This window comes from Diorhabda sublineata, chromosome 9 (assembly GCF_026230105.1).
Source record: "Diorhabda sublineata isolate icDioSubl1.1 chromosome 9, icDioSubl1.1, whole genome shotgun sequence".
Classification (NCBI taxonomy): Eukaryota; Metazoa; Arthropoda; class Insecta; order Coleoptera; family Chrysomelidae; genus Diorhabda; species Diorhabda sublineata.
Window position 1 is genome coordinate 3,340,943 of NC_079482.1, and position 27,876 is coordinate 3,368,818.

The 27,876-nt window shown below is 31.0% G+C and overlaps 1 protein-coding gene across 3 annotated transcripts in view; it reads left to right on the forward strand.

Annotated features, from left to right (window-relative positions):
* Positions 1-27,876, forward strand: part of LOC130448602 (tyrosine-protein phosphatase Lar) — a 597,225-nt gene that overhangs the window by 496,104 nt on the left and 73,245 nt on the right. For 2 of the 3 annotated variants that reach the window (XM_056786026.1, XM_056786028.1), the window contains exon 7: positions 25,353-25,463. In XM_056786026.1, coding sequence (XP_056642004.1) covers positions 25,353-25,463 — 111 coding nt within the window. Of the gene's footprint in view, positions 1-1,148; positions 1,741-25,352; positions 25,464-27,876 lie in introns of those variants that run through there. The other variant, XM_056786029.1, reaches the window with a different exon arrangement.

A 27,876-nucleotide genomic window follows, 5' to 3' on the forward strand; every position in this document is an offset into this window, starting at 1 on the left:
GACATTCGTATTAACGTTTGACATTCCTTTTTAATCAATTTCATCCATCATTTTCATCATTTATACACTTGTGAAGCTTAAGCGCCATCTTTCAGTCAGTATGTGTTTGTCAGGTGTCAGATGTCAGATGTTATGATACGGGAAGTTTGTTTGGCGATTTTGACTATGGAAAAAAATTAAACAACGAATTTGCTTTTAATGTTGTGTTTTTAATAGAATTACGACTACGGCATCCTTAAAAAATGTTTTGGAACACAAAGTATTCAGTGAAGTCGATAAACACTTGTTTCATGTCAGTTGCCAAAAACATCAAAACAATGGCGTTCAAAAATCGTCGTGTTGGTATTAGGGAGATATCAGAGGCTTTCAACATTTCTTTTGGATCGACTCGTGCTACGTAGAGATGCTTAACAACATAATTGAGGTAATAATCCTCCAAACGCCTCATTACTAATAACAAGATATAAGTTTGTGAATATTTAACCGAAGAATTCAGCGAATCACATCCGGAAAGTAAATCGAAATCGAAAACCCGTCAAAATCTATCATCAAAATTTCCATTTAATGTGTTGTGATTCACCATGAATTCACTCCACGGAGTCAAACGAGTCAAATATAGCCCTGATCTGAAACCGTCCGACAATTTTTCTGGACGGTGCCAGATTTCGTAAATCTGAAAGCCGAGTTGAGAGGTAAATATTTAACAGTGACCATCCTTCGAATATCCCTTCATTGTTTCTAAATCATTTTATGCCTTTGACAGTCGACTATCTATAGAAACGTTGATTCTATTATTGTTAATTCTAAATCTAATCAAGACTAACAAAGATTTTATTTTTATCGCTTCCGTATAAACCTCGTAAATGTAAATCTCGGGAACACGCGATATTAATAACTATTACCGATATCGTTTGTGATAATGTGATTTTTCAGAAAACAACATGATTACAGCATTAATAAATTCCGGTATCGTATCCTACGTTCAACGTGAAACGCTTAGTAACAATCATTGTTATAAATGGGTAAGAAAACCCCCATATTCCAGACACCTAACCGCACTGTTCCCCGGGGAACTACTATCTAAGCATCTAACGTTACCTGGATGGGGAATGGAGACCTTTGAATTGCCTGGACAAAGACGTTACGTGAAAGAAGAACGAGGTAGTTAGATGTGACATTATTTTCAGACAAACTGGATATGTGTGAAATGAATACTTTTGTTTTAGTGTGTGACGTGAGGAAAAATTTTATCGAGTGTCGAAATATTCAATTTAAACATATAACTTTGTTACAAATAATTTATACAAAATATGAAAAAAATCTGGCAACAGCGCTTAAACAGATTGGTGAATATTACCAACAATATATGGAGACTGACATAGAGGCGTGGCTTAAAAAACATGTCAGAAAATGGCTTACTATTAGAAATATACAACATACTTATATGTTAATAGATTAAATTAGTGAAGTGTTATTAAATATAACAGATATATTATTTTGGACAGTAAAAACCCACACCAAAAAACGTACTTTTTGATTCGATCATGTAATTAAAAGTGAAATAAACCGTGCAAAAAGTGAAGTGTTACCGCGCTTTATATTCAAACCTGTAATTTGGAAGAAAACCCTCGTGAAATTGAGGCAAAAATATCTAAAATCGGAAAAACAATTTCCATTACTTGTTCCTATAAAGCAGGGATGGGAGAAAGGGGCAGTAGCAGTATTATTCTACTTTTATCGGTGAGTTTATATTTCTAACCTCAAATATTTGTTGAAATATTTTTATGTACAGTTTTGAATCGATAGGTTTAGTTTTACGTACATAGAAATATATAAACAATGTTTCACATTATTTTCTTCACTTTGCTTCGTTATTTGTTGTCGAGTTAAATCGCAATCTCGTGATCTAATTTGGATTTGAATTACGAGGTGTATAGATGGATCCTAATATTCTATTTAGATTAAAAAAGCTCACATTAACCACGATAATTATTTATATTATATTTTGTGCACAAATACATAATTTTGAGGCTTGTTATAAAGCTTTTTATATTTAATACTTAATATATACATACATATTGCACCTCCGCTCGAATATAAACAAAATTAAGTACTTAAAAAGCTCTACAAACGAGATTGTATACATTTTTCACGTAAACATATTCTTTTGGTTGTTAGCACCAAAAATATCTCGGCAGAAATCAAATTTAATGTTTAGGTTAGTCAATTTCACTCATGCCGAGATATTGTGCATCATAACAGCTAAAAAATAAGTTTTTTGTAGAGCTTTTCGTTAACTTGATTTTTTGTTTGAAACTTTTTTCTTCAAAATCAATATGTTCGAAAAGATTCAGTACAATTGTTATAACTGAATAATCACTTGAGAAACTGTTGGAAAAGGATATTTACATTATATTTATGAGTGTTGGTTTGAATTTTATTATTAATCTTAACCGTAACTAAATTTGCCCGATACACATAATTAGTGGGATTATAAGATCACAACGTTGCCAAAGTTATAATTTATTATGAAAATTGAGAAACGTACCGATATGATAGATATTGAAATATCATAGACCAAGAACTCTACAAATATAATATTTATATTTGATATCTTAACGTTTGTATTGCTTAAAATATTTAAGGAACTAGAATATAATAATAATACCATAAACTATATAATTTAAATTATGTAAAATATCAATAACCAACAATATGTTGTTTCTTTGTATCTCATTCATACGAAACACCCTATATAGGTGCAAAATGGCGAAGATTTTCCATTCATTTGTACATTCTGTAACGGTGAAACAATAAATAGAAATATCTTAACCAAATAAAACCGGTAAACCAATTGATTACATCGATCGACGACATTCTATATACATATTTCCCATTAATCCACAACGTCCACATACGTGCACTATATTTGCGGTGAATCATAAAATGATAGCATGGCATTCGATGCCATCGTGAAAGTGATCAATAAAAATGTTTGCACAATTTTGTTATTTCAGTTTGTGTGTTCGGTCAGTTTCCAGAGAGTCCGATAACATCGAGTAAACAAGTCCAATATGTACACGTTTTACAACACTGATAACAAAGAAAGTGCCCGCATTTGGCACCATATTTTACCGAGCTACAATTTGAATTTGTATTCGTTTGAATTTTTCTTTTTTATTTATGGCGTTTTTTTTTTCTACCAAATTTGATTCGTGGTCATTTGGGATCAGTTAATACAGAATTTTCTATTTATAAATAAAAATATACTTCACCTCTTATTGCTCTAATTTTAATTGCATCAAGAACTTGTGAGAAAAAATAAATATGACAACGATGCTTTTATTAGTACAAGGTCATTCAACTGTTTAGAATCATTTTTATATTTCTATATTACAATAGATCGTGCGAATTTATTCATTATTTTCACGTTTTGATTCTCAAATAAGAAATGATAATTATAGGAAGCGCTTCCAAAGTAAAGCATATTTGTTCTCAAGGGCATCATTACTTAGATCCTTTGATGTATTTGTCTGATAGGCAACCAACATTGCAATTGCTACTAATATTTCGATTCGACCATCGATCTATTAAAAGTTATGGATCCGCCTACCACCATCGAAAACCACCTCAACCGGCGTCTGTACAACCCCGTTAAAATTCAGCAAAATAATTTTTTTTCATCGAGAATAATAAATTAACACTCGAAATTGAAAATAACAAAATTAGCTCAACTTAAATGGCTGTCACTTTATTGTAACTAATCTAAACGTCATGAAATTTTACACATAGTCTTTTGAAAGTTGGTACTGCATAAACGTCGCATGGATTTGTCAAAGGCAGCGCCATCTTTGTGTCAATCACCCGACTTATTGTTTATCCTGCAATATACTCAAGTGCATAGTCTTTGGCTTCAGGTAAACTGTTTTGTACTTGAATTGGAAGCATTCCTAGATATAATAGCGGGGCTTTTTGAAGAAAATGAGCTACTAGATAGATAAATACTAGATAGTTTCTTCCAAAGTGTTGATTTCTTTTAATGAAGTAGATGTATCTTTTAACTGGAGGCTCATTTTTTCTAAAACTGTTGGTGTTATATACTCTTCACTAGTGTATTCTTGGGTATTTACTTTTGCCTCTAATATTCCTGGATTTTTTCCTAGAATTATCATCCATATCCGGTAAATTGCTTCTAATGGACTAGTGGTCCACGACCACGAATTTGTATGATATTATATGACATCTGGACGACTTTCAAAGACATAATCATAACTTTTTGAAAAATCTTCAAGGCCTGTTTACCAAAATTGTTTAAAAAAACTCCATCTTTAGTCTGTAATTATACTATAAACGGATACATACACAAAAAATCTATTTATAAATAAATAATAGCAAATAAATGTATATTATAACACTTATATCGTTAAAATACAATGAAAATTGAATAATAGTTTCTAAAAACTGAAAAAAAAATAGTTAAATCACATCTAACCCCACTAGACACTGCCGATTCTACGTCATGACCTTGACCTTGACCGCTCGACAAGCCGAAGTTGTTTTTATTTTCATAAAGTCTCGTTTCTTCCTCTATTTTTATAACCATTTATAAACCTTGTTCCATTGATAACAATTAATAAAGTATTTTCTGCATATTCGGTGTTTTAACATATTAAAAACTTTGTACAACTATAAAACCACTACTTAATTAATCTTGAACATACAATACCCAAACTTTTGTGTCTATAACACATAAAGTCTCCGGTAAATTATTTGAAGATCTATAGATTACGTAATTAACAAATTAAATACGACTTTTTCTATTTCCTTAATATGTCTACTGAAACTTTTTTTTGAAACTCAAAAACTTATTCGAGTGGAACATCACAGAACACTACTAGTTATTTAGTTTTTTTTCGGCTGTCATTCATCTGTACAATTACAGGAAACTGTAACTCGATATCAGTTAAACTTTTCATTGAATGACCCAGTTATTAGTTGGAAACAAATTCTTCACATTTTATACCCGAACTTATATAAACGTGTGAATATCTGAAATTATTAAGTTAATTGGAATCAACATCCTTATAATACAAATTCTATTCCACAACTATAATATGATTACGAATTAGCACCTGAAGATATATATAGGCAACCAGTATTACAAAGTATGTAATTATATTTTGATTATTTCGTAATGCATTGCTTCGAAAATGTAACGTAATTTTATTCAATCAAAAAATTATTTCTCCGTTCCTTCCTCCTCGTGGAAATTACATGAACTACATATCAGGGGATATTAAAGTCATTTATCCACGTAAAAATATTTTTATTCAAACAAACCATAATAATGAAATTTTTGTATAATTATTTTTCTCTATCATTCATGTATGTTTAAATAATACGAGTTTAACTATCTGTTTGTGATAGTCTATAACATCGTTAGAATATATTATTGGATATCCCTGCATTATCTATGTTCATTTCACATAACGGATTAAACTATATGATATTTTGTGGTGCTCTATTGACCCAATCAATCTGTGAATCGGTATCGGCGATATGGATATTATTAGATGAAATAATTAATAGGTAAATGCATTTATAGGTTAAGAAAATTATTGAAATTAGATTTGTATTACTAATACGTGTATGTCGATTATTAATTATATAGAAAAATCGTATTTCAAACCGTTATTGTCACTAAAATCACAACGTTATATACCATAATTATACAGTAGGCTATTGGTTCAATTACCAAAATGTTTTATGTCGTATTTTGGTTCGCTACCGATCAATTAAGGTTCGAGATTTAAACGTCATCTATTGGAATATTCATTAATTATTATTGGAAGTTTCCATTCATATTATTTTCTAGAAAGCGGCGTGGCTCTCATGTTGTTTGGGTTTTAAGTGTTTGAAATAGCCGTTACGTGGCGCTGTTGGATAAACGTAGGTGGAGTAGATGAAAATTTTGACATAAAGCGGCGGGTGCGTTATATAGTATCACCTATGTTCCTAATAAGTTTTATTTTGTGGTCTTCATATTTATTTGAAATTAATTTTCTCATCCCTCGATCAAAATGCCGACCTGGCGGCCATAGAATGATATAACTAAGCGCCCGTCAAATGAACCACCCCCACTACCTTCGCTTCAAGACCGTATTTCAGACTGACTTATGATACGGGGGAAGTTTGAAATGTAGCTCTAGTTTATTATTTTTAAATATTAAGTTCAGTTGGTTATTTGTTTACCAATCAATATCAAGCCTTTAATAAATGGAGGAAACTTCTTCAAATAATAGTATTTTTTTTAAATGTGTTGTTTTTGAGATATTCTTTTGTAATTAAGTGGAGTTTACCCCATTTTTAGTTATAAACAATCGAAATATTGATATTTTCAATAAATTTTTTTTCGGCATATTCAAGATGGAAATGTTATCAAAGTTTAAGATTCAAAATTTCAACACTTTTTGGCCTATAAAAACTCAAAAACCATAAATTCCGTTATTTTTCTCTGTTTTTGAAAATGGTTTGTAATATCACGGAAAGTACATATTTACAAAAACAATTTAAGAAAAAACAATGAAATATTAAAAATTCTTTTTTTTCTCTAAATGGATGCGAAAATTAACATTTTCAATATATTCTTTTCAACTTTGCAAATTTTTTGACCCAGACAAAAATCTTTAAAATCAAAATTTCAATATATTTTTGGTTCGATATTCGTATAATTACGAACTCGTCAACGACATGGACCGCGAACCCGGTCCTGTTAATTAATGCTAGTAGAATCTAAAGTTTGGTGGACGCGCCGGATACAAATTTCCAAGAACGATTATAAAGCGGTAAATCTTTGAATTGCTTTTTATAGCCACAGTATGTTATGGCCGCATCTTGGCCAAACAGAACAAACAAACTTTTTTTTTGTTAGTGTAAACAGTGTTCTCGATGGTAAGTATATTACAGATTGAGGTTAACCATAAAAAGTGATTCGTTGCGTGGAGTAGGCAGATTGAGACCACGAAATCGGATCACTTCTTACCAACGAACGAATAACCACCCTATCCCCGCCCTGCTTTTGATAATGGCTCCAAATTAGAGACCGAAACGTCGAGAATTTTCAAAATTCCAACGCGGTTCAACCCGTTCTTTTGTTCACGTACTTAATTGGTCAATTGGATTATTGAATTTTGAAATCTATGAGTACATAAGTATTAGAAAGCTCGGAATATATTAGAGTTAGTACATTTTGGTGTTTAATTTTTCCACATTCTCAATATATAAAACTTGTAATACTTGACGAATAAACAAACTTGTGGTCTGAAAAAAATTTTTTTGGAATTGAGTTTTATCATGTTGAAGCTGCGTCTTGATCTTCAACGGAATTCATTGGAGGATTCAGGAAAATGATGGTTCATTTTCGATCTTATTTCCCCGCACTATATTATCTTTATAAAATTAGTATTTCCACTATTTGGTAATATTTTTCGCTATAATCGAAATTCTGAAAGTTTTTTTCAAACACGCACATTAAAAATGGAAACAATCTCGTTAAAATCACCCATTGTTACTCAGCCATTATGACACATTTCCTTTTTCCTCTCCAATTTCGCGTAGCTTCCCGTGGAGTGGCTGTTTTGTGTGTATTCCCATAGTGGACGAGTCCCCGTATCCGGCATCAGTGTTCCCCGGGGATTATTAGGTTTGTATGGGGACTATCAGCTTTCCTCTCTCGTGTCTGGCAATCATTATTATCGCGTCGGTGCCTCTATTGTACATACGATACCTTACACCGAATTTGTTAATGCGACAACTCCACCAACTTCTGTTCTTCTTAATCTTTTGCTACATTCGACAAATCCGGAATACAGTCGCGGAAAATAGACGTTATCAACAACGCCATAGTAACCGACTATTCTGCTTTAGAATATTAATCTCAGAGGTAAGGACGTTTATCCGAAAATGTACCGAGAACACGTGAAATTTGTTTCTACTTGATATCAACAATGTTCGCAAAGTTTGAAATTTCTCAAAGAGAGTGTTAATTTCATTCAGTTCGGTTGATGCGTGGTGACATATCTTATTGAAGTTTGACAAATGACGTTTGACAGTTGAATAACCGTACGCACACTAGAATACTTTAATGGAAGCCAATAGAATTTAAGTCTGAGATTTAAACAATCCGTCGTCTTGACGTCTATTAAGGCTTCTCTGGAAACTGTACGTCTTTCGGATTCGCAGAAGATCTAACTAGTAGAAACCAGATGTGCAATATCGGATGACGACGTTCCAAAATCTGCTGAATAGTTAGTAGTACGCCTCAAACTCGCGGTATGTCATATGTTTTCTGGTCCAACAGTCGATTTTGGACGACCTTCACAAAATTCATCACGTAGCGAAGTGTTACCACGACTGAATTCGGAAAACCAGCGAAACTCGGTGGCTCGAGATGTTGCTGTTACATTTTTTTAACCAAGATAAGAACTTGTGAAAAATGGGGAGGATTCCGATTAATTCCACCTAAAGCTTTGAGTTTGTCTTGTACCTTTTAACCGCCACTGGGTTATCACTTTCCAACCTCAAAAAGTGTTGTACAAATGTACAAAAAACTACGCAAAAAACAGACACAAATGTCCTTCAGCTGCAGCTGTATTAGTTTCACTGAAATTCATCTAAAAAGAAACTATGCAGTCCCATTAATACCACAAAACCAAAAAAAAACAAATCGAAACAACTCTCAGTATCGGAAAAACTAAGAAAAGCCAACAGTTAGCTCTTAAAACTTGAGTAGCAACCTTCGTATGGAAATGATCCGGGTAAATTGAGTTAAATCAACTATTTTTCCATCTCTTTCATCTTCCGTTAAATCATATACCGACTTCTCAGATACCTACCCCCTTGCATATTCTCGTGAATAAATATCTAAAGGTTGGTATCGGAGATGTGGATTTACCTACGAAGTTATGAGAGCCGAGTCACGTCACGAATCTCTATTGGCTCTTTAATAACTATTTTCCCGCTCTGGTTAATGTATCTAAAGTTGCTTTCATGAAAGTTATTTAATAAAGAACTACAAACTCCCAACTGCAAACTAGCGCTGGCAATGGAAATAGTGAAAATCATTTCCTATGTATGTGATGAATCAAGGGTTCCAAAACTATCCAATTTGTAAATTAATAAATTTATCACTTTTGAATAAGGAAACCCGAATATACAAAGCGAATATTTTGCATGTATCCTTGGTAGAGGCTGGCGAAATAGTATCTGGTGTGCCGCAGGGCTCACTAATTGACCCACTTTTGTTCCTCGTATATACTTTTGATATATCCACAGTGTCTCCCAGTTCCACATTCAAACATACACTACTTTGATCTCACAGTGCCAGATGCAGCAGGTGCAGACCTAAATAGAGATCTGTTAAGCTCAAAAAGGACGAAGAAGTTTTGCTGTTTTGTTCTCAGAGACGTAGAGAAAATTTACAATTTGCTAAGAGCTTAGGACTAATTCTAGATGTGGACTTGAGGTTTAAGGAGCTAAGATGAAACTCTTCTCAATTTTAAGATGAGGAAAAAGCTTTGGGGATCTTTAGTATTTTCTATTTTTATCTACTGTAATGTTGTTTACTATCCTTGTCTTGAAATTGCATCCAAAAATCGTGCAGACGCTACGCGGATATGTATTGTAGGCGACTGCGAAGCTCTCGCACTACACACTCCGCCATTGTTGACATTCAGGCGTCAGTCGGCGTCGTGCTATAGCCACGTAAACATGTCCGCCATTATTGATGCTCTCGTCAAGTTTGATACGTTGGGTGAAGGCCATAGTGCTGCAGGAATCTATCGGAGAATGAGTCGTGTGTATGGGGAAAACTTTATGAGTGATGGTGTCGAAATTTTAAAGATGTCCGTAATGATATGCATGATGAATCTGTCGTTTCAGATGACCTGGTTCAACGAGTTGACAGAATGGTTAAAGAAAACCTCAGATTCACCATAACTGCTTTGTCTACGGAATTTCCAGAAGTTTCGAGATCTGTTTTGTACTGAAACGTCGAAATTTCATTTTATATGTCTTCTTAAGAAACTGTTGAAACTTTCGACACAACTTTATTTGGGAAAAAAACTTGTTTCGTCGTGAAAAAAATACATAATGTACATGTGAGAAATAAAAATCTGTTAACTATGTCTTTTTTCCAAAGAACTTTATGTTTTAATAAATTTATAGTTGAGACTGTATAAAGTTATTTTGCATAGTAAGCAGCTGGAAGTGAACATCACTCAGTCTAAATGTGACTAAATTTATTTGGAAAAATCAATTTCATTCATCAATGTAGTCTCCTTCGAGAGCAATACAATCAATCCAACGCTTCTCTAACTTTGTCGTCTGCCTCAAAATAAGCTTCAGTTTCAGCAGTTGCTTCTACATTGAGGTGAATTTCTTACCGGCGACCATTTTTTGAGATCAGCGAATAGCCAGTAGTCACTGGGGGCTAGATCTGAACTTTCCGGTGGATGAAAAAGCAATTCGAATTCTCTAATTCGTTCAATTTAACCATCGTTGTCATCGACTTGTGAATCGTCTGTTTTTCCTTCATTTTTGTATTCAAAAGATCCAACAACTCTTTGTAATAATCGCTATTGATTCTTTCTCCCTTTTAGAGATGGTCATTGAACAATATTCCATGCGTATACCAAAATACTGAAGCAATAACTTTCCCAGCTGACTGTTACAACTTTGAACTTTTGGGACGTGATTCACCGGCTGCAGTCCACTCAGATGACGATGGTTTTGATTTCGGATCTGATTTATTACGTGTAAATATGGCCAAAAACTGTTTTGAATCATCAACACGTTGTTGTTTTTGATCGACTGTGAGTGAAACAATCTATCTCCTGGTTAAATGACCAATCCTGGAGTAACCACCTCAATTGGACAACCAGAACGTTCTGATTCTGGTTCTTTTCGATGGAACAGACTCCGTGTAACACTTTTGAAACAATTACTGAGCTTGTATAGCATTTGATTCGAAAATAACAAAAGTAGTTTCACCTAAATGGCTGTCACTTTTTTTGAGACTGATCGAAATGTAATGAAAGTTTACACATAGTCTTTTGAAAGTTGAAAGTAATAATATTATGTGCTACATCAATTTCGTCTACAATGTACTATCATATTTGGTTTGACGTTCATTCACTAACCTCAAAAGTTTTGCTTTCATCAATTTTCCTCGAATGCTATACTTTTCAAACACAACCAGTTTCTTCAGATTTCCTTTTTTTCTTCTAGGTTCTCAAACGATTTATCTCCCATCTCCCATAAGACGTCGGGAACAAAAACGGTTTCCCTTCCTATGTGACATACTATCAACCTTTTTCCTTTTCCTAATAGAAGATCAATTTTTATTGGTTGGAAGAGAAAAATTTACTGCTTACTTCCGTTTTGGTACATAGGCTCTTTAATTTAGTTGAGAGGTCATCTGAAAAGGCTTGCTTTGAAGACTTTATGGATTCTTCAACTCAAATTTTTGACCATGCAATAGGGTTCATAGTTCATAGTAAAATTATGGACGACCAAGGGCCATTGAGAACATAAGTCCATCGTGCCCCACTTTATGGTACCAAAGGCCGATGTTTGGCTTTGGCTTGAACCCTTTGATATCATTAGGGAAGATGTGAGGCTTGCCCAAATGTTTGAACGCGCTCGTGTGAGTGCTGGACACACAAAGATAATGTAGTTTGCAGTTTCATCCTCCTCAATGCCCTAGCGGCACTTTGGATAGTTCGTGATGTCCATGAATATGACGTCTTAGATGACAACGTGCGGTTATTATTTAGTTGAAGCAGTTGTTTGTAACGCCATCTGTGTATGCCTTCGCTTATCTCATGTCAAGTGTTTCTATTCATCTCTGCCTAGCCTGCCTTGCGAGTGGACTGTCGAAAGATGAGATAGCTACACCAAGGATGAGTCCCAGTCTGGTGAGTGAGTCCGGCTCGTAGTGGCCTTTGTTGCCCTTAGATTCAATAGGATAAATTTTAAGAAAATTTGCTTTTTTCAAGTTATATCTATTCGAAATATATATTAGAAGTTATTTATACGATAGGCTAATTTTTTTTGGGGGGGTTTAGCCTGTATGAAGTTGTCTTCTTCAGAAACAAACCGTAGTGAAATATTTTTATTTTAATAACCTCAATTCACTTCCTCATTTTAATATAAGCAGACTCTTTTCTCCGTACAGTAAGGTAAATTAAAAAAGATGCATATAAAACACTCATTTTCTCTAATGAAAGAGCATTTTCTATATTGTAACATAGAGTAGAACTTCCTCTTTTTCTTTCTCTCTGGTGCTTTACAAAAAGGAAAAAACATTTTCATTTAAACCTATAAAGAAACTTTCTGCTATTAAAACTTCTCCCATTCAACCAACTCATAATAAAAATTTGTCAATTCGACCATTTAAAACTTATTCTATGTCCTAGCATCCAGTAGATTTTATTTTTTATATTTCTATTCAAATCCATACAGTTTTACACGGACGAACATTAGAATTATCGCTAGATGACGCCGTTATAGAATCGAAACTCATTATAAATGATTTCCATCAACGGGATGGAAAATAATGAATATTTTTTTATATATAATTCTTTAAAATTGAACAATTACTTCTCATTGGTATCACCTAAATGCTAGAAATATAAGGCGAAGCTCTCGCACTACACACTCCGCCATTGTTGACATTCAGGTGTCAGTCGGCGTTGTGCTACAGCCACGTAAACATGTCCGCCATTATTAATACTCCCGCCAAGTTCGGTGAAGGCCATAGTGCTGCAGGAATCTATCAGAGAATGTGTCGTGTGTATGGGGAAAACTTTATGAGTGATGGTGTCGAAATTTTAAAGATGTCCGTAATGGTATGCATGATGAATCTGTCGTTTCAGACGACCTGGTTCAACGAGTTGACAGAATGGTTAAAGAAAACCTCAGATTCACCATTACTGCTTTGTCTATGGAATTTCCAGAAGTTTCATGGTCTGTTTTGTACTTGGTGGCAACTTTTTTTGGAGAGGGTATTGGAAAGCTTCTCCACAGATATGACAAATAATAAAATTATTGATTTATATAAACTTTTATTCTCTTTTATTTATGGACTAATTCTAGATGTGGACTTGAGGTTTAAGGAGCTAAGATAAACCTCTTCTTAATTTTAAGATGAAGAAAAAGCTTTGGGGATCTTTAGTATTTTCTATTTTTATCTACTGTAGTGTTGTTTACTATCCTTGTCTTGAAATTGCATCCAAAAATCGTGTGTAATATGTCCGAGGATCGTTTTTTTTTAACCTCCGATCGCACCGTGCAGACACTACGCGGGTAAGCGACTGCGAAGCTCTCCGCCAGTATTGACATTCAGGCGTCAGTCGGCGTTGTGCTGTAGCCACCTAATGTCCGCCATTATTGATACTCCCGCCAAGTTTGATACGTTGGGTGAAGGCCATAGTGCTGCAGGAATCTATCGGAGAATGTGTCGTGTGTATGAGGAAAACTTTATGAGTGATGGTGTCGAAATTTTAAAGATGTCCGTAATGATATGCATGATGAATCTGTCGTTTCAGACGACCTGGTTAAACGAGTTGACAGAATGGTTAAAGAAAACCTCAGATTCACCATTACTGCTTTGTCTATGGAATTTCCAGAAGTTTCATGGTCTGTTTTGTACTTGGTGGCAACTTTCTTTGAAGAGAGTATTGGAAAGCTTGTCCACAGATATGACAAATAATAAAATTATTGATTTATATAAACTTTTATTTATGGCCTATCGGAGGTTGAAAAAAATCGGCCCTCGAATATACAGTGAACTGCTTCATCTCTACATTTATAAACTGTGATTGTCCAGGAATTGTCTATACAAAAAATACCTCGATACTGTACATGATATCATTTCAAATAAATATTTCGAAAATTTATAAGTATAATAATAAAAAAAAATTAAGTTCGATTGATAAGATTATATTACAGATTTCCTTTCAATGTTTGTGTGTTGGAAACACGTTAATGCTATGAAAAAAATAGATAGCATGCTGAAAGCTTATTGATTCTTCTTCTGAATCATCCACAGACATTTTTTTCTTGAAAAAAATTTAACAAAGCTCTACAGAAGTGGTTTCAGAATATATATACCCTTCAAGATTCAAGATTACTTTATTCAATAAAAAAAATAAAAGCTCATTGATTCTCATTCTCATTGATTCTCGTCCCAATTCATCCTCAGATATTTATTTATAAAAAAAATTAGATATTACGGAATAAATTTGTACAGAGGTGGCTTCGGAATATTTGTTACCTACTTGGTGCATTTAAAACACTTTATTCAATATAAAAAAAAGAGAAGGCATGCTGAAATATTATTAATTGCACTCCTGCATTATCCTAATACATCTATTTATCCAAAAAAATTAGATCTGACGGAATGAATTTGTACAGAGGTGGTTTCAGAATGAATATGACCTTCTTAGGATATTCAGGATCACTTTAATCAATGAAAAAAAATAAAAGGCGTGCTTTAAGCTTTTGATTCCTCTCCTAAATCATCCTGAGACATTTATTTTTAAAAACAATTATTTTTCATGCAATAAATTTGTACAGAGGTGGCTTCAGGATAATTTTTACCTACTTAGAGCATTCAAAAACAATCTATTCGATAAAAAAGAGAAAAGGCATACTGAAATATTATTAATTGCACTCCTGAATCATCCTCACACATTAATTTATTCAAAAAAATTAGATCTTACGGAATAAATTTGTACAGAGGTGGCTTCAGAATAATTTTTACCTACTTAAGGCATTCAAAAACACTCTATTTGATAAAAAAAAGAAAAGGCATGTTGAAACGTTATGAATTGTTCTCCTGAATCATCCTCACACATCTATTTATCCAAAAAAATTAGATCTGACGGAAAAATTTGTCCAGAGGTGGTTTCAGAATAATTTTTACCTACTTAAGGCATTCAAAAACACTCTATTTGATAAAAAAAAGAAAAGGCATGTTGAAACGTTATGAATTGTTCTCCTGAATCATCCTCACACATCTATTTATCCAAAAAAATTAGATCTGACGGAAAAATTTGTCCAGAGGTGGTTTCAGAATAATTTTTACCTACTTAAGGCATTCAAAAACACTCTATTTGATAAAAAAAAAGAAAAGGCATGTTGAAACGTTATGAATTGTTCTCCTGAATCATCCTCACACATCTATTTATCCAAAAAAATTAGATCTGACGGAAAAATTTGTCCAGAGGTGGTTTCAGAATAATTTTTACCTACTTAAGGCATTCAAAAACACTCTATTTGATAAAAAAAAGAAAAGGCATGTTGAAACGTTATGAATTGTTCTCCTGAATCATCCTCACACATCTATTTATCCAAAAAAATTAGATCTGACGGAAAAATTTGTCCAGAGGTGGTTTCAGAATAATTTTTACCTACTTAAGGCATTCAAAAACACTCTATTTGATAAAAAAAAAGAAAAGGCATGTTGAAACGTTATGAATTGTTCTCCTGAATCATCCTCACACATCTATTTATCCAAAAAAATTAGATCTGACGGAAAAATTTGTCCAGAGGTGGTTTCAGAATAATTTTTACCTACTTAAGGCATTCAAAAACACTCTATTTGATAAAAAAAAAGAAAAGGCATGTTGAAACGTTATGAATTGTTCTCCTGAATCATCCTCACACATCTATTTATCCAAAAAAATTAGATCTGACCGAATGAATTTGTACAGAGGTGGTTTCAGAATGAATATGACCTTCTTAGGATATTCAGGATCACTTTAATCAATGAAAAAAAATAAAAGGCGTGCTTTAAGCTTTTGATTCCTCTCCTAAATCATCCTGAGACATTTATTTTTAAAAACAATTATTTTTCATGCAATCAATTTGTACAGAGGTGGCTTCAGAATAATTTTTACCTACTTAAGGCATTCAAAAACATTCTATTTGATAAAAAAAAGAAAAGGCATGTTGAAACGTTATGAATTGTTCTCCTGAATCATCCTCACACATTAATTTATTCAAAAAAATTAGATCTTACGGAATAAATTTGTACAGAGGTGGCTTCAGAATAATTTTTACCTACTAGGGACATTTGGGAACACTTTATTCAGTATAAAAAAAGAGAAGGCATGCTGAGATCTTATTAATTTTTTTCCTGAATTATCCCCAGACATTTCTGTATACAAAAAATTATACATCACGAAACCAAAACGTACAGAAGTGGATTTTTCTCCATAAGATTTCCATCATGGCACTGTAGTTAAATGTCAATAAATATTCTATTGTACTGGAATAAGTATAAGTAACGTGATTTAGATTAGGATTATATTATTATATCAGAATTACTATTAATTATAATATAATATGAACCTAACCTAACTTATATGACGCTAATAGAATTTTTTGAGATTTACAATAATTTATTTTCATTATTCGTCCTCCATACTTGATTTAAACTACTTTTTCCATGTATAAATAAAGAAACCAAGAAATAATATATGCGATTTTTTTGTAATTTTGAAAATTTACGTTTTCCCCATCCCATTTTACCGTCCAGGAAACTCTTTAGTGCAAAAAAATGTTTTCTCGATAAATTAAGATGGAGCCTAATTTCGAAATATTTACTTCAAAAAAAAATCATAAATGTGTATATTGTTTACCAATATTATCATAGAAAATATTTTTTATTCTGGTTTAGGAATTTTTCTAAAATAGATCACATACACGACATCTAGTATAGTTTTGAATCAACAGCTCCTGGACTATAATTTTCTTGAAGTTTCTTTTTGAGGTTAGGTTATTTTAAACTTGGATGCGTCAGTTTATTATACGCGTATATGGAATAATTTTATATCATTCTATAATAATTATTCAATTACCACGAAGCATTTAATTAAAAAATTATTCCATATTAAACGTTTACATTTTTTATTCTGATTTATGAATTTTTCTAAAATAGATCACGTACTCGACATCTAGTATAGTTTTGAATCAACAGCTCCTGGACTATAATTTTCTTGAAGTTTCTTTTTGAGGTTAGGTTATTTTAAACTTGGATGCGTCAGTTTATTATACGCGTATATGGAATAATTTTATATCATTCTATAATAATTATTCAATTACCACGAAGCATTTAATTAAAAAATTATTCCATATTAAACGTTAACATTTTTTATTCTGATTTATGAATTTTTCTAAAATAGATCACGTACTCGACATCTAGTATAGTTTTGAATCAACAGCTCCTGGACTATAATTTTCTTGAAGTTTCTTTTTGAGGTTAGGTTATTTTAAACTTGGATGCGTCAGTTTATTATACGCGTATATGGAATAATTTTATATCATTCTATAATAATTATTCAATTACCACGAAGCATTTAATTAAAAAATTATTCCATATTAAACGTTTACATTTTTTATTCTGATTTATGAATTTTTCTAAAATAGATCACGTACTCGACATCTAGTATAGTTTTGAATCAACAGCTCCTGGACTATAATTTTCTTGAAGTTTCTTTTTGAGGTTAGGTTATTTTAAACTTGGATGCGTCAGTTTATTATACGCGTATATGGAATAATTTTATATCATTCTATAATAATTATTCAATTACCACGAAGCATTTAATTAAAAAATTATTCCATATTAAACGTTTACATTTTTTATTCTGATTTATGAATTTTTCTAAAATAGATCACGTACACGATATCTAGTATAGTTTTGAATCAACAGCTCCTGGACTATAATTTTCTTCAAGTTTCTTTTTGAGGTTAGGTTATTTTAAACTTGGATGCGTCAGTTTATTATACGCGTATATGGAATAATTTTATATCATTCTATAATAATTATTCAATTACCACGAAGCATTTAATTAAAAAAATTATTCCATATTAAACGTTAACATTTTTTATTCTGATTTATGAATTTTTCTAAAATAGATCACGTACTCGACATCTAGTATAGTTTTGAATCAACAGCTCCTGGACTATAATTTTCTTGAAGTTTCTTTTTGAGGTTAGGTTATTTTAAACTTGGATGCGTCAGTTTATTATACGCGTATATGGAATAATTTTATATCATTCTATAATAATTATTCAATTACCACGAAGCATTTAATTAAAAAATTATTCCATATTAAACGTTTACATTTTTTATTCTGATTTATGAATTTTTCTAAAATAGATCACGTACTCGACATCTAGTATAGTTTTGAATCAACAGCTCCTGGACTATAATTTTCTTGAAGTTTCTTTTTGAGGTTAGGTTATTTTAAACTTGGATGCGTCAGTTTATTATACGCGTATATGGAATAATTTTATATCATTCTATAATAATTATTCAATTACCACGAAGCATTTAATTAAAAAATTATTCCATATTAAACGTTTACATTTTTTATTCTGATTTATGAATTTTTCTAAAATAGATCACGTACACGATATCTAGTATAGTTTTGAATCAACAGCTCCTGGACTATAATTTTCTTCAAGTTTCTTTTTGAGGTTAGGTTATTTTAAACTTGGATGCGTCAGTTTATTATACGCGTATATGGAATAATTTTATATCATTCTATAATAATTATTCAATTACCACGAAGCATTTAATTAAAAAAATTATTCCATATTAAACGTTAACATTTTTTATTCTGATTTATGAATTTTTCTAAAATAGATCACGTACACGATATCTAGTATAGTTTTGAATCAACAGCTCCTGGACTATAATTTTCTTCAAGTTTCTTTTTGAGGTTAGGTTATTTTAAACTTGGATGCGTCAGTTTATTATACGCGTATATGGAATAATTTTATATCATTCTATAATAATTATTCAATTACCACGAAGCATTTAATTAAAAAATTATTCCATATTAAACGTTAACATTTTTTATTCTGATTTATGAATTTTTCTAAAATAGATCACGTACTCGACATCTAGTATAGTTTTGAATCAACAGCTCCTGGACTATAATTTTCTTGAAGTTTCTTTTTGAGGTTAGGTTATTTTAAACTTGGATGCGTCAGTTTATTATACGCGTATATGGAATAATTTTATATCATTCTATAATAATTATTCAATTACCACGAAGCATTTAATTAAAAAATTATTCCATATTAAACGTTTACATTTTTTATTCTGATTTATGAATTTTTCTAAAATAGATCACGTACTCGACATCTAGTATAGTTTTGAATCAACAGCTCCTGGACTATAATTTTCTTGAAGTTTCTTTTTGAGGTTAGGTTATTTTAAACTTGGATGCGTCAGTTTATTATACGCGTATATGGAATAATTTTATATCATTCTATAATAATTATTCAATTACCACGAAGCATTTAATTAAAAAATTATTCCATATTAAACGTTTACATTTTTTATTCTGATTTATGAATTTTTCTAAATAAGATCACGTACACGACATCTAGTATAGTTTTGAATCAACAGCTCCTGTACTATAATTTTCTTGAAGTTTCTTTTTGAGGTTAGGTTATTTTAAACTTGGATGCGTCAGTTTATTATACGCGTATATGGAATAATTTTATATCATTCTATAATAATTATTCAATTACCACGAAGCATTTAATTAAAAAAATTATTCCATATTAAACGTTAACATTTTTTATTCTGATTTATGAATTTTTCTAAAAAAGATCACGTACACGACATCTAGTATAGTTTTGAATCAACAGCTCCTGTACTATAATTTTCTTGAAGTTTCTTTTTGAGGTTAGGTTATTTTAAACTTGGATGCGTCAGTTTATTATACGCGTATATGGAATAATTTTATATCATTCTATAATAATTATTCAATTACCACGAAGCATTTAATTAAAAAAATTATTCCATATTAAACGTTAACATTTTTTATTCTGATTTATGAATTTTTCTAAAATAGATCACGTACTCGACATCTAGTATAGTTTTGAATCAACAGCTCCTGGACTATAATTTTCTTGAAGTTTCTTTTTGAGGTTAGGTTATTTTAAACTTGGATGCGTCAGTTTATTATACGCGTATATGGAATAATTTTATATCATTCTATAATAATTATTCAATTACCACGAAGCATTTAATTAAAAAAATTATTCCATATTAAACGTTAACATTTTTTATTCTGATTTATGAATTTTTCTAAAAAAGATCACGTACACGACATCTAGTATAGTTTTGAATCAACAGCTCCTGGACTATAATTTTCTTGAAGTTTCTTTTTGAGGTTAGGTTATTTTAAACTTGGATGCGTCAGTTTATTATACGCGTATATGGAATAATTTTATATCATTCTATAATAATTATTCAATTACCACGAAGCATTTAATTAAAAAAATTATTCCATATTAAACGTTAACATTTTTTATTCTGATTTATGAATTTTTCTAAAATAGATCACGTACACGATATCTAGTATAGTTTTGAATCAACAGCTCCTGGACTATAATTTTCTTCAAGTTTCTTTTTGAGGTTAGGTTATTTTAAACTTGGATGCGTCAGTTTATTATACGCGTATATGGAATAATTTTATATCATTCTATAATAATTATTCAATTACCACGAAGCATTTAATTAAAAAAATTATTCCATATTAAACGTTAACATTTTTTATTCTGATTTATGAATTTTTCTAAATAAGATCACGTACACGACATTTAGTATAGTTTTGAATCAACAGCTCCTGTACTATAATTTTCTTGAAGTTTCTTTTTGAGGTTAGGTTATTTTAAACTTGGATGCGTCAGTTTATTATACGCGTATATGGAATAATTTTATATCATTCTATAATAATTATTCAATTACCACGAAGCATTTAATTAAAAAATTATTCCATATTAAACGTTAACATTTTTTATTCTGATTTATGAATTTTTCTAAAATAGATCACGTACTCGACATCTAGTATAGTTTTGAATCAACAGCTCCTGGACTATAATTTTCTTGAAGTTTCTTTTTGAGGTTAGGTTATTTTAAACTTGGATGCTTCAGTTTATTATACGCGTATATGGAATAATTTTATATCATTCTATAATAATTATTCAATTACCACGAAGCATTTAATTAAAAAATTATTCCATATTAAACGTTTACATTTTTTATTCTGATTTATGAATTTTTCTAAATAAGATCACGTACACGACATTTAGTATAGTTTTGAATCAACAGCTCCTGTACTATAATTTTCTTGAAGTTTCTTTTTGAGGTTAGGTTATTTTAAACTTGGATGCGTCAGTTTATTATACGCGTATATGGAATAATTTTATATCATTCTATAATAATTATTCAATTACCACGAAGCATTTAATTAAAAAATTATTCCATATTAAACGTTTACATTTTTTATTCTGATTTATGAATTTTTCTAAAAAAGATCACGTACACGACATCTAGTATAGTTTTGAATCAACAGCTCCTGTACTATAATTTTCTTGAAGTTTCTTTTTGAGGTTAGGTTATTTTAAACTTGGATGCGTCAGTTTATTATACGCGTATATGGAATAATTTTATATCATTCTATAATAATTATTCAATTACCACGAAGCATTTAATTAAAAAAATTATTCCATATTAAACGTTAACATTTTTTATTCTGATTTATGAATTTTTCTAAAATAGATCACGTACTCGACATCTAGTATAGTTTTGAATCAACAGCTCCTGGACTATAATTTTCTTGAAGTTTCTTTTTGAGGTTAGGTTATTTTAAACTTGGATGCGTCAGTTTATTATACGCGTATATGGAATAATTTTATATCATTCTATAATAATTATTCAATTACCACGAAGCATTTAATTAAAAAATTATTCCATATTAAACGTTAACATTTTTTATTCTGATTTATGAATTTTTCTAAATAAGATCACGTACACGACATCTAGTATAGTTTTGAATCAACAGCTCCTGTACTATAATTTTCTTGAAGTTTCTTTTTGAGGTTAGGTTATTTTAAACTTGGATGCGTCAGTTTATTATACGCGTATATGGAATAATTTTATATCATTCTATAATAATTATTCAATTACCACGAAGCATTTAATTAAAAAATTATTCCATATTAAACGTTAACATTTTTTATTCTGATTTATGAATTTTTCTAAATAAGATCACGTACACGACATCTAGTATAGTTTTGAATCAACAGCTCCTGTACTATAATTTTCTTGAAGTTTCTTTTTGAGGTTAGGTTATTTTAAACTTGGATGCGTCAGTTTATTATACGCGTATATGGAATAATTTTATATCATTCTATAATAATTATTCAATTACCACGAAGCATTTAATTAAAAAAATTATTCCATATTAAACGTTAACATTTTTTATTCTGATTTATGAATTTTTCTAAAATAGATCACGTACTCGACATCTAGTATAGTTTTGAATCAACAGCTCCTGGACTATAATTTTCTTGAAGTTTCTTTTTGAGGTTAGGTTATTTTAAACTTGGATGCGTCAGTTTATTATACGCGTATATGGAATAATTTTATATCATTCTATAATAATTATTCAATTACCACGAAGCATTTAATTAAAAAATTATTCCATATTAAACGTTTACATTTTTTATTCTGATTTATGAATTTTTCTAAATAAGATCACGTACACGACATCTAGTATAGTTTTGAATCAACAGCTCCTGTACTATAATTTTCTTGAAGTTTCTTTTTGAGGTTAGGTTATTTTAAACTTGGATGCGTCAGTTTATTATACGCGTATATGGAATAATTTTATATCATTCTATAATAATTATTCAATTACCACGAAGCATTTAATTAAAAAAATTATTCCATATTAAACGTTAACATTTTTTATTCTGATTTATGAATTTTTCTAAAATAGATCACGTACTCGACATCTAGTATAGTTTTGAATCAACAGCTCCTGGACTATAATTTTCTTGAAGTTTCTTTTTGAGGTTAGGTTATTTTAAACTTGGATGCGTCAGTTTATTATACGCGTATATGGAATAATTTTATATCATTCTATAATAATTATTCAATTACCACGAAGCATTTAATTAAAAAAATTATTCCATATTAAACGTTAACATTTTTTATTCTGATTTATGAATTTTTCTAAAATAGATCACGTACACGATATCTAGTATAGTTTTGAATCAACAGCTCCTGGACTATAATTTTCTTCAAGTTTCTTTTTGAGGTTAGGTTATTTTAAACTTGGATGCGTCAGTTTATTATACGCGTATATGGAATAATTTTATATCATTCTATAATAATTATTCAATTACCACGAAGCATTTAATTAAAAAATTATTCCATATTAAACGTTTACATTTTTTATTCTGATTTATGAATTTTTCTAAATAAGATCACGTACACGACATCTAGTATAGTTTTGAATCAACAGCTCCTGTACTATAATTTTCTTGAAGTTTCTTTTTGAGGTTAGGTTATTTTAAACTTGGATGCGTCAGTTTATTATACGCGTATATGGAATAATTTTATATCATTCTATAATAATTATTCAATTACCACGAAGCATTTAATTAAAAAAATTATTCCATATTAAACGTTAACATTTTTTATTCTGATTTATGAATTTTTCTAAAATAGATCACGTACTCGACATCTAGTATAGTTTTGAATCAACAGCTCCTGGACTATAATTTTCTTGAAGTTTCTTTTTGAGGTTAGGTTATTTTAAACTTGGATGCGTCAGTTTATTATACGCGTATATGGAATAATTTTATATCATTCTATAATAATTATTCAATTACCACGAAGCATTTAATTAAAAAAATTATTCCATATTAAACGTTAACATTTTTTATTCTGATTTATGAATTTTTCTAAAATAGATCACGTACACGATATCTAGTATAGTTTTGAATCAACAGCTCCTGGACTATAATTTTCTTCAAGTTTCTTTTTGAGGTTAGGTTATTTTAAACTTGGATGCGTCAGTTTATTATACGCGTATATGGAATAATTTTATATCATTCTATAATAATTATTCAATTACCACGAAGCATTTAATTAAAAAAATTATTCCATATTAAACGGTAACATTTTTTATTCTGATTTATGAATTTTTCTAAAATAGATCACGTACTCGACATCTAGTATAGTTTTGAATCAACAGCTCCTGGACTATAATTTTCTTGAAGTTTCTTTTTGAGGTTAGGTTATTTTAAACTTGGATGCGTCAGTTTATTATACGCGTATATGGAATAATTTTATATCATTCTATAATAATTATTCAATTACCACGAAGCATTTAATTAAAAAATTATTCCATATTAAACGTTAACATTTTTTATTCTGATTTATGAATTTTTCTAAAATAGATCACGTACTCGACATCTAGTATAGTTTTGAATCAACAGCTCCTGGACTATAATTTTCTTGAAGTTTCTTTTTGAGGTTAGGTTATTTTAAACTTGGATGCTTCAGTTTATTATACGCGTATATGGAATAATTTTATATCATTCTATAATAATTATTCAATTACCACGAAGCATTTAATTAAAAAATTATTCCATATTAAACGTTTACATTTTTTATTCTGATTTATGAATTTTTCTAAATAAGATCACGTACACGACATCTAGTGTAGTTTTCAATAAACAGCTCCTGGACTATAATTTTAACCCTGTGCTTGAATAATCCGAATTAAATTTTCTTGAAGTTTCTTTTTGAGGTTAGGTTATTTTAAACTTGGATGCTTCAGTTTTAGCATTTAATTAAATAAAATTATTATGTTGTATATTTTTTTTTAAAACTCAATATTTATCTACGTCACACCAATATGGCGTTCAACCAGGACCAATTGTGTATTAATAAGAATTTAATAATATTTGTACCATATTTGCGGTAGATGAATATTTATTATAATTAGTTGTATTCAAAAATTGTAATGCAAATAAATAAAATTAAAATACACATTTTCGAAAATATGTAGACATAATATTGTGGCTCCACCTATAAGTGAGTAGAAAAATTCATAAATTACGAAGACAGATTTACGCACTACATGTTTGTTGTGGAAAACTGAACATCGAATAATACCGGGGGCTGTCAAAAAGAGTAGCAAATACATTATTAATACGTATTAATATTAATAAAAAATACGAAACGGAATTTATACGAAAAACAGAACTAAGAGAAAGAAGAATTATTATTATAAAGCTCCGGATACAGTATCCGCATCGACTAATGGGATCGACTGTTTTCAACTCAATAAATTTATTGAAAAATCTCAGATACAATATATAGCAATCGTTCTCATTTTTTTTAATGCATCCCCCAATGGCAAAGCGACTAATCTCATTTATAATATACTATATATCCTTATTTTCAGGAGCACTTCAGATTCTTTCGAGCGAAGAAAAGGATCACGGAAAGTATGAATGCGTCGCCGAAAATTCGATTGGCACGGATTATTCCAAACATTCTCTGCTTTACGTTAAAGGTAAGAAATATGTTTTCGTATTTATTAGATTTGGTTCGAAACGAAATATTCTGCTATCGGTAATAGACGCCGTTGAAAATTCTTTCACATATATTGATTATATATAAATAAAAATTCCTCCAAATGTTGATTCTGCAACAAAAAATACTTCAGTGTATAATATCATTTTGAGGCCACCGATAAATTGAGTTTTAACAAATCAATACAAGGTAGCGAGGTAGCTTAGATCAGAAGAAGGACGTTTCCGTGGTATTACAAAACGCAACTAGAAGAAAAACGAAAAATTTATCAACCAAAACATCGGACTAACCGTTTATTTTTTAAAAATGGTACCTTCTTCTTCTTCAAGTACCATAATTGTTGTCGCTCCTTGAATACCACACCAGTCTCTTATATTCCGTGGCCAGGAATGTTGTTTCCTCCCTGGTCCTCTCCTTCCGTCGATCTTTCCCGTCAGTATGAGCTTGAGGGTTGAATATCTCGGACCCGAATAAGATACTTTCCGTTGTTTGGTTACCACACCAGCTCTACTCAGTACTTATTCATTCGTCATGTGCTCGGTCCAAGGGATCCGCAGAAGTCTACGCAACATCCACATTTCCATTGCTTCTATTCTGTTCAAGGACCTCAATTTCAGGGATCACCATACATAAGGATTGGTCAAATATAACATTTAATCACCCCAATATAAACTTATTAAACTTTGTAGAAACTGATTTTGCTGTCTATTCCGTGTTTGGTTCCAATTTCGTTGATAAAATTGACTATTTCTTGTAGGTCTTCTACGTTTTCGGCTAATATCGCAGTATCGTCGGTATACCTGATGTTATTTATGGGAGTTCCATTTATTTTAATACCTTTTTGATAGTTAGTTAGAGTATGCATCCCTGACGGACTCCCCTAAGTATCTGAAGGTGTTCCGTAGCTAGAGAGCCGCTAGTTCGCAGTTCCGCTGATCTGCATACAGCTTTTGTATGATCCTGATGTCTTTACTATCGATATAAACATCCTTTAGAATGTCAAACAGTAAATCATGCCGAATGGAGTCAAACGCTTCTGGTAGTCTATAAAGCAAACGAAGACATCTGTTCACCACTAACCTCTTCGCAATTGTTAATTATATTTAAAGCCTTAAGTGCGTGGATCATTAAGCTTATCAGTCTGTAGTCTTCACAAGCTTCGACACTGGGTTTTTTCGGGATAATCATAAAAGTGGATTTTCGCCAGTGTAGGGGAACACTGCTGCTAACATATATTAAGAGTTTGCACAAAATTTTAGTGTTTATCATGTCCAGAAGTTTTCCGCTCTTTAGATTTTCATTCCACTTCAGCTTCTATTATTCTTGGACTCGTCTTCTTGCTCTTTCAATAGAATCAGGTCCTGTTCAATCCCGTACATTGGTTGGTTTAAACGACTTCAATTTCCTATCGCTCTTGCATTCGCTATGACCACTAACGAATCATAAAACTAATCTTTGTGGTCAGAATATGGAAATTTCATGTTTTTCCAAGCATGTTCACAGGTCGAAAGACAAATCATGTTTCACAAAATGTTTCATTGCCGAGATGCCGCGGATTCGGTTTAAATATAAATCGAAAATGAAGAATGAGATTTTTCGATATCTCGATTCGTTTTCGTGATATCGATACTTAAAGTTATAATCAAACTTTAGTTCGCTTTATCGAACAGATGGCGCTCAAAAAAAATTAAAAAAAGTTTTTCTTATTACAAAGTTCTGTATCCAAAAGTTAAAATGCGACCATCAGATACCAATTTTTTAAAGCAGCATACGAGGTTTGTCAAAAAATTTGAATTTTGTGCGAGAGTATTTTTCACAATTCAGCAAAATGTTAGGAAGTAAAGTTGTTGAATTAGAAGTAATATTACAGCCATTTATTATGAAAATTCAGGTTTTGTATTAATTATTCTGGCGGGATAAAATTTAAATTTAATTTATACTAGCTTTTACCCGCGGCTTCGCTCGCATCGAATCCATTAAATAAGTATCAGAAATCATTATAATAGAAAAGAACGAACTCTGTAGCTATATTAGAACCTGAGATATAGATCTTTGAATGTAGAAAAATTGTCAAAAACCTACAAAATCCATAACTCCACGTTGAATGTCCCTAGCTCCTCTCCAACTCAACCGATTTAAGTGTTGAAAAACTCAAAAGAAAGAAGGTGTTTTAGCGAGTGTTCTTAAGCCAAAACGAACTCTGTAGCTATATGAGAACCTGAAATATAGATCTTTGAATGTAGAAAAATTGTCAAAAACCTACAAAATCCATAACTCCACGTTGAATGTCCGCGCCTAGCTCCTGTCCAACTCAACCGATTTGAGTGTTGAAAAACTCAAAAGAAAGAGGATGTTTCAGCGAGTGTTCTTAAACCAAAACGAACTCTGTAGCT